Source organism: Aulonocara stuartgranti (assembly GCF_965226115.1).
Source record: "Aulonocara stuartgranti genome assembly, chromosome: 5".
In the NCBI taxonomy this organism is placed as follows: domain Eukaryota; kingdom Metazoa; phylum Chordata; class Actinopteri; order Cichliformes; family Cichlidae; genus Aulonocara; species Aulonocara stuartgranti.
The window spans coordinates 16074350-16083399 of NC_138943.1; the positions used below are offsets into that span (position 1 = coordinate 16074350).

The following is a 9050-nucleotide window of genomic DNA, read 5'->3' on the forward strand; positions in this document are numbered from 1 at the left end:
CAATGTAACATCCCACAGCTCTGTGGTCGCTCTTCCCACAACCACAGACAGTCTGGTAAAAATGTATTCTGTCTCCAGTCCTGCTGGTCCTGATGGAGCCCAGCAGAGGCATCGGAGTGGTTGTATGAGGACTCGGGGGAGAGAGTGGAGTAGATTCAGATGGTGAGGCTAACAGAAGAGAAAGCTTTCAGTGTTTTGCCGAGAGGAGGGAGAGGAGGAATATAAAAGCAGAGAGAAAGAGGCACACAGACACGAGTGGTGAAAAATGTCTGCCAGACAAAAATGAGAATTAATTTGTGACCTATAAGGTTTTATTGCCTTTTTCCAAAATGTAATTATGGAGAGAAATATTCTTTTTTTTTGTTTTCTTCAGTTAAATCTAGTTATTTTTTTAGTCACTGAACTCCATAAAACATCCTCACTCTTCATGTATTTTTGGGGGAGAGGATTGTTTTTAAATTTCCGCCACAATCATTTCGACTGGACATTTTAAGAACACATTTTAGGTGCACATCTTTCAGAGTGGGTATTAGGGAGATAATAATATACAATCTGTCTTTATTTGACAGTTTTTCTTCCACACAGTGACTGTTTACTGAGTGCATAATTCACCTGCACTTTTATTTTTACTGCACAGCACCTTATTTAGCCCAGCCCTTTGTGTTCTTTCTGCACTTACAGCAATTAAAGATGTTTCTCTGCTAATGTGATGCTGACAGCGCCTCAGAGACTCTGTCTGATCTGACACATCAGAAACAAAAGTTCGAATTATGCAACTTGTTCCAGTTCGTTGCCGATTTATGACTTTTCTCTTTTTTACTGCGCTTGTTCTATAGCCAGGAGGTCTGTCAAACTGGCGTCGGACGGGTTATGAATTTCTGCAGTGTTTGCCAAAAGTTAATTTTTTGCTTAAGCGAGGGGCCATTACCTGTCATTTTCATACCTTGGCATGTAAGGAGATTTTTTTTTTATGTTTGAAAAGATTTTAAACTCCTGATCAAAAGGGAGTTTGTTTATTAAGGAGCTCTGCAGAGTCAGGAATGATGTTTTTATGCAAGCCATGTGGATTTAAGCTTCTTCTTGTTTATCCAATGCACGCTGAGTAAAGTCGAGGGTACAGAGATTAAAGCGTGTGTTATTACATTTCACCTTCAGTTCCACATGCATAACTTTCCTTTCGCTCTTTAACATGCTGCTTCTTACTTTCAGTCAGTTGATATTTGAGCGAGAAATCTGAGCAGGCCGATCCACACTCTTATTGTTGCTTGTTTTCAGCTTTTCAGATAACCATGGGTTATAAAAAGAGAGGCTAGGATTTCATGGCTATTCACTGAAATTGGTATTTTCTAAAGACTTTTGACTATAGGGTATTTTTTTGTCCAAGGCCTTTTCAAACAAGTGATTTGAGAACTTGTTTCTTCTTTTCCATTGATGAAAAACCATGAAATGGAACTGGGTGTTTTTCTGCTCTACCTGTCTACATTAAATGTATTTCAGTTTTCCTTCTTATTGTTTTTCCTTGCACTTTTCTCTAATGAAACCATCAGAGGATATGTAGGGCTCAAAACTGCCTCAGTCCCACAGTCACTGGATCCATATGGCTCCTATTAAAGCCATGTTTCACCCGAGATCTCTTTTTCACATATATTCCCTGCTGAGGCCGAGGAACTGTAGTTTCAGCTTTGGAAGAGTTTAGATTCAGGATCTCATTGAGACTCTCGTAACCGCAATTCATGATGAGCTCACAGCGAAGGAAGAAAAAGTCTCAGTGTCACAAGTACTATTACTTTGGGTTAGTTAGGTTCATTTTAACAGTTTTATTTCTTTCAGATTTAAACAGGTCAGAGTAGGGAGGAGTATCACAGGAGTAATGTTGTGCATTTGCACTCATTACATGGCCATTTTGTGCATAGTAGTTCTGTCTACTTTTCATGTATTTTTGCCAGCAAACCTGCAGAATGTCTACTAATGTGATATCATTTAACTGTTGCAATCGACTTAGGGATCCAAGTACTTCGTCATGCACTGCCTGTTATGGTTTATGACTCTGACTAATTGCTATAAATCTTTTCATTATCTTGTAGGAGATGTGTATATCCAGCCAACTCAAGACACAAAGAATCCTGTCATCTATGGCGTCTTCTCAGTTTCAGGGTAAGCATGGCTTTTTCAAACTCTCTAACTTTGATGCAGTTTTGGATAGAAAGTGTGTTTTGGTTCCCTCCTGTGGTTTTTATTCCTTTCCGCTGAGCCCGAAGGTGTCTGCTCTGTCTGATGTTGAAATGCGGCGTTGCATTTGTGTGGGCCGTCACATTCAGGATGCAAAGACGAGACAGAAAGTGAATGTTGAGCCCAGAGGGAGTAGCGTTCCTCTGGGAGGCTGACTGAGCCTATAAGTTCCTCAGAGGTCAGGTTTGATAGCAGGTTGTCATTCAGCACACAGCATTAAAATTCAAGTCAACCAACCAGACGTGTAAACTGAGATTCTGACGGCACACAAAGCAGGAGGAGGTGCGCGCAGAGTCATAATAAACATGTCCTGATTAATGTATTTGAGAAACAAATACTGTTATTGTTTCCATCTTCTCTTTAGGCATCAGGCATGTTTAAACCCAGCTGATAAAAACACATGTGGTGCTAATGACAGGGGCCCATGACAGAAGTTACAAACATAGTACACCCACCACACAGCGGCAAGAGCCTGTACTCTGGCGATTCTCTGCAGTATGTGGGTGTTTGTATGTCAGTGTGTCAGACAGCTTGACTCTACTTGAGTCAGTTTGAGTGTGTGTTTGTGCGTCATAATGTTTCAGTGTGTTCCTGTAAGTATGTGAGTACGTGGGAAGGAAGTAGATTCTACCAGCCACGGAGAGCTATCGCACTAATTATCCCAGGGAGTGAGAAAATCTGAATCCTCGAGCTGCTGTCTTTATGTGTTCACCTTTTCTTTTCTTTTCCTCCTGCCCTCCTCCAGATCTGTGTTTAAAGGCTCGGCAGTGTGTGTGTACTCTATGGCTGACATCCGTATGGTCTTTAATGGGCCATTTGCCCACAAGGAAGGCCCCAACTATCAGTGGGTGCCATACACTGGGAAAATCCCCTACCCTCGACCTGGCACTGTGAGTTAAAACATATAATATATATGTTACTAGAACCATGAATAAGATAAACAAGTAAATTGCTCAACAGAAATTTTTGGTTTCTTACTAGTGTCCTGGAGGCACTTTTACCCCCAACCTGAAATCCACAAAGGATTACCCAGATGAGGTTATCAACTTCATGAGAAACCACCCCACTATGTACAACGCTGTATACCCAGTGCACAAGCGCCCCCTGGTGGTCAGAACCAATGTGGACTACGAGTTCACCACAATTGCTGTTGACCAAGTGACAGCTGCCGATGGGAGCTATGAGGTGCTATTCTTGGGCACAGGTAAGTGTTTTAAGAACAAAACTGGGCATTGTCTGATGATTGCACAGTAATCTTACACGTCTATCATTGTGCACTGTTAAATTCTGTGGCCTTGGCTTTAGCTGGGAGGTTTGCATACGCATGTTGAAACAATCTGTCTCTTAAACATTAATGAGTCATAGTGTGGCTTTCCAAAAACCAGTTCTCTGTTGCAGATATTTTAGAATAACAATGAAGAAACCAAGGTCAAGGTATTAATAGCCAAATAAATCAACAGAGCTCAGCCAAAGTTACTTCTTCCCACTCTTTCAGATCGAGGTACAGTCCAGAAAGTGATTGTCCTGCCAAGAGATGACTTGCAGACCGAGGAGCTGGTGTTAGAGGAAGTGGAGGTGTTCAAGGTCAGTCTTGCAGCCTTAGTCACTTTGCTACTAATCCTCTTTTTGCCCTACTCTACATTTATATACCATGTTTGTTATCTGTGATACAGAATAACAAATCCAGCATTCACATGTTTTTTAATTATGTCACTTCAGGTTCCCACTCCAATCACTACTATGAAGATTTCATCAAAAAGGGTAAGTTAGTGTAATTTGATTCAGACCAAACAGTTCAGCTAACAGCAATCAGACAGAGAACACAGTCGTCAAATTCAATATGAAAATACACAATCTAAGGAAAAAAAATGCATGATTAAATACAAAACATTGTAGTACGCAACCAAGACCTGATATCCAACTATAGATTTTGTGTAATTTGGTGCAGCTTATACTGAAAACAGACACAGGACTCTAGGTTAGGTTAGAGTATAGCCTAACCCGGAGCCTTCTTATGTCACTTTGAGGATGATGGCTTAGAATCTCAGTGCAAGTAGCTTCAATCAATTATTCATTCTTTAAATATAAATCTATAATTCTTCCTTGAAACATTAGCGATGTCCAGAATTGTAAAATAAATGGCCTTTGCTCGAAAATATGTTCCTGTTTTAATTTCTAATTTGTATTTGTTTTTCTTTTAACAGCAACAGTTGTATGTCGGATCAGTCCTGGGTGTGACCCACTTGGCTCTCCATCGATGCGATGTGTACGGGGAGGTCTGCGCTGACTGCTGTCTCGCCAGGGACCCGTACTGTGCCTGGGACGGCAAATCCTGCTCCAGATATTCTGCCTCACAGAAGAGGTGAGGGTCAGGATTGTGTAGACAGGGAATATATAAATGAAGCAGACGAAGTGCAGCAACAAAGTATTTGCACTTTATTACTTCCCACCTCTGCAGTTGGAGTATTTATGCAGATTTCTTATTTTTCAAGTGTGTTTCGGTTAAATTTTATATCTGTGGCTGTTGATTTGACCCCTCTAGGCGGAGTCGTCGGCAAGATGTGAAGTATGGAAATCCTATCCGCCAGTGCAGAGGTTATAGCAGTGAGTGTCACGTTGTACTAAGACTATAGCATTTAGACACCAGCATTTTTTCACTCGGGAGCTATCTCACAAATAAAATTGCAACTGTACATCATGTGTTGTTTTGTAGCCAATAAGAACCCTCTGGAGACAGTTCAGTACGGGGTGGAAGGAAGCACTACATTCTTGGAGTGCCAGGCCAGGTCTCCTCATATGTCTCTCAAGTGGCATGTGCAGAAGGAAAACAGTGACCGGAGGAAAGAGGTGGGTACAGCTCTTATATTAAACCTTCTATGATCTTTTTTTCTGTTTATCTTTTTTAAAACTTAAAATCTTTACTGGCCTTCTGTTCGTCCCAGATTCGCTCAGAGGGTCGCATGCTGAAAACAGATCAAGGACTTCTGATCCGCTCTCTACAGTCATCTGACGGCGGCATCTACCAGTGTACGTCCACAGAGAAAAACTTCAAGCACACTCTTGTGAAACTGCAACTGGTGGTCCTTTCTAGTCGCACAGTCAACAACATTTTGGTGGAGACAGGCAGCCCGGCTCTTCCTCAGCTTCAGTCCAGTGCCTGGACTCCAAGTGCCAGTCAGTATAAGGACCTGCTAACCATCCTCAGCCAACCAGAGATGGGGCTGATCAACCAGTACTGCCAGGATTACTGGCAACTGGGAGACAGCAGCTTCGGGAACAACAAAGGCAAAAGCCTGAAAGAGCTGAAAGAACAGAAGAAACCTCGTAACCGCCGGCATCATGAAGAGCAGACAACTCCAGCTGAGACATGAGAAGCTTGATGTACATCGTATTCAAACAACCCCCTGTCTACCTTTACACACAACCTCCTAAACATTGCAACCCTCCATTTAGGGGAATGACTCCAGTCAGATAGAAAAATCAAATTCTCATCAAAGACAAGACAGAAACTGCAGAAACACAACGCAACAGCATCAAACAGTTTCTATGTAACTGTCGGGGGGAGGGGGAAATACACAATATTTATTGTAGGTTGTAAAAAGTAATTATTTGTACCTATCTAGCAACCCTGTTTTTTGTGAATAGATCAATCTGTGCAAATATTGTGGTTATTATATTATTATTATTAGTGTTATTGTTTATTAAGATGTGTTATTTTGTTGAGAATATCTTTATGTTTGGTGTTTTTAAGAAACAGCGACACTAAACCCAGACATTGGGAGTATCCATACATGGACAAGAACTGATGGACATGTATTCAGAAACTGCTAAGTGAAGACCATGTTGGATCCTTTGACTGCTGGCAGTATTCAGTGTCTAAGCTGAAAGAGGAGTCGGGATGTCCGCGAATGTCTCGTAACTCTCTGAACTTCTTCACCAGATCTATGTACTGTATATTGGACAGTTTGTTTGTTTTGTTTTTTTACTGCAAAGTACAAGCTGTTGACAGAAAAAAACAATAAAAATGGCATTTCACAGGACATACACGGATAATGGAAATGCCCAGAGACTGCAGCTGTGATGTCACGGACGCACAGTTATATGTGAATGAAGAGCCCTCTGTGGCAGGTAGAACGTCTTTCCTTTCACGATGTGGTCCAGTCGGGCCTCAAGTAGAGCTGTTACTCATCTTCTTCCAGAATCGGTTGCTGCCAAGTGTTTGTTTTGTTTATATGTGAATATCACATCTCAGTGTCGTATCCTTAACGTGATCTTTGTGATAAGCTGTTTTCTTTTTTGGGGGGAAGGGGGAGGGGGTCTTTTAATGACACAAAAGCTGATAACATAACATTGCCTTCTCTTTTCTCTCTTTGGGAAAAGATATTCCAGCAGGCAGCTATGTGTGAGTTTGTAACAGTTTGTGATTATAAAATGAACAAAGCACCTTCTGTTGTCGAATTGGTCATTTCAAAAATATTAAATACTTCCCCAATATCTGTGGCATTTTACATAGTGTATTCATATAAGGCAAAGCATTCAGTTTGTAGGCTTAGCAATTTCTTTTTAGTTCTCTTAATCCATTCCTGACATTTCTATGCTAAATATCAGTTCTCAACAGGGGGAATATGTAAAATGTAATCAGTCTACAAAAACTGGGCTGATGTTCAGAGCTTTGGAGAGTAATGTTTCTGATTAGGGATGTGCTTAATGTATCAACTACTTACCAACAAAGATGTTTGCCAGTACAGTTCCGCCACAGACGTTATATAAAAGCATGGAAGTGATTAAGTTCTACAAGGTGTCACAAATACAAACACTAGCAAAGCTGATTGCCACCAAACCTGAAGAGAAATCTTTCCCAAAATCTTTAGAAGGTGGCTTTTCATTGTGCATGACGTGTACAGTGTATGTATGTGGTATTTGTCTAAAATTCTACATTGCTGTGGATGTCAGTGAATGTCTCTCTTGTTGTGGGAATATGGAAATGCTATGGATGTGGTCACACCTTTTTATGGTGGGAAAGGCTTGAAGGCAAGATTGTGATTTTTATTCTCTCTCTCTCTCTCTCTCTTTTGCTCTCAAAAAAATTAGAAAAGCAAATGATTTGCAGACTTTGAGGTAAAGTTATGTATGCACAGTTGGTGTTATTGTAATGACTTGTAAAAAAATTATTACCTTTTCTTCCTTATCATTGTTGCTGACTAATAAATTAAAGCTCTATATTTTATAATAACACACGTTCTCTTCTGTTTGCCAGTGTTGATACATAGTACGATATGCTTCCTGCCATGCAGGCACTTCTTTCTTCGTAACAGCCTTATAACCATAAGTAAGTAAATACAGATGTGGTTGACACTGTTCTAAAAATATCTGGGAAAAAAACCATGCTGCTTACACATCAATCATAGTAGCACCAGAAAACATCTGCATTGGCTTTCCCACCTACTCTGTTACTTTTCAAATGAGTGAAAGTTTTTACTTTAATAGCAGACCTGATTCTGCTGTAAAGATCTATTGGAGTGGAAATGGTAGTATGAAGAGCTAACCACGCAGTACAAATACTCAATGAAGTTGTAAAATTTGCAGATAAGTAGACCGACAGCAACATACTGAAAACACTTCTGAAGACAGCCTAGTAATAGGCCTGAATGTTTGAGAGCTCAAACTATGATATTATATCAGGGACAGCACAGTCTGTTGGGATTTACATCTTTACTTTTCTAAATTCTTGAATCATCTGGATATGAATACATTAATTTTGTGTCACTTTACCTAAAATATTTCCACAATCTAAACAAGAGAGATAAAAGAACCAAGCTTGAAGCATGTTTGTGTTGTATCGTGTATCTTGTCGATCGTGTCGAGTTGGGCGTTCGTCTTGTAATCGGAAGGTTGCCGGTTCGAGCCCCGGCTCAGACAGTCTCGGTCGTTGTGTACTTGGGCAAGACACTTCACCCGTTGCCTACTGGTGGTGGTCAGAGGGCCCGTTGGCGCCAGTGTCCGGCAGCCTCGCCTCTGTCAGTGCGCCCCAGGGTGGCTATGGCTGCATTGTAGCTTGCCATCACCAGTGTGTGAATGTGTGTGTGGATGATTGTGTATAGTGTAAAGCGCTTTGGGGTCCTTAGGACCAAGAAAAGCGCTATACAAATACAGACCATTTACCATCTTCCAACTAATCAAGATCATGTGTCTTTTGTTCCATTTGCAATCTGACTCCATATGCATGAATACAATGTCAGTCTCTTACTGCCCAAACTAAACAAAAGCTGTATGGATAGCTTAAACACAGTGCCGGTAGCTATTTTCCTGAGAGAGGGAAAAGGCCCAGAAAAAAAAGTTAATAAAGCCTAATTGACCATGTTAACATGTGCACTGGGTTAGTGCTCTGGGACTGACTGATAGATATTTCCATTAACACAATAGTTAACAGGTGTACCTAATAACGTTGTGGTCAATGTATATCAATAATATTAATCATATTAATAAATAGGACTCTATTTAAGCACAGTAGTTGATCAGGTATCTTATTCTTTTTTTTAAATCTTGTGCACTCCTTAGTCAATTAATATAAAAGTTTGGTAACTAGTATTTGTGGGTGGCAAATAAACCCAACGGAGCAAAAAGTATAAGATTTACTCTGAAATGCTACAAACCCAAAGTGTAAAGTGGCTTAGAATGTAAAGAAGTGACTAACAAATTTCACTTACCGGTATACTAAAGTAGAGCTCCTGAGCAAATTCTCTCATTGTGCTGATTGGCTACAGTGTATTCAGTCACAGTGACTTTATCATTTTGAGCTCCTCAAAAGAGCAAAGTAAGAT

General features: G+C 40.5%; 1 protein-coding gene across 2 annotated transcripts in view; it reads left to right on the forward strand.

Annotated features, from left to right (window-relative positions):
* Nucleotides 1-7464, forward strand: part of sema3fa (sema domain, immunoglobulin domain (Ig), short basic domain, secreted, (semaphorin) 3Fa) — a 46167-nt gene extending 38703 nt beyond the window's left edge. For both annotated transcript variants that reach the window (XM_082532217.1, XM_082532218.1), the window contains exons 11-19: nucleotides 2085-2154; nucleotides 2975-3119; nucleotides 3211-3433; nucleotides 3725-3813; nucleotides 3949-3990; nucleotides 4434-4591; nucleotides 4772-4833; nucleotides 4943-5076; nucleotides 5172-7464. In XM_082532217.1, coding sequence (XP_082388343.1) covers nucleotides 2085-2154; nucleotides 2975-3119; nucleotides 3211-3433; nucleotides 3725-3813; nucleotides 3949-3990; nucleotides 4434-4591; nucleotides 4772-4833; nucleotides 4943-5076; nucleotides 5172-5600 — 1352 coding nt within the window. In that variant the 3' untranslated portion in view covers nucleotides 5601-7464. The remainder of the gene's footprint in view (nucleotides 1-2084; nucleotides 2155-2974; nucleotides 3120-3210; nucleotides 3434-3724; nucleotides 3814-3948; nucleotides 3991-4433; nucleotides 4592-4771; nucleotides 4834-4942; nucleotides 5077-5171) is intronic.
* Nucleotides 7465-9050: the final 1586 nt, after the last annotated feature.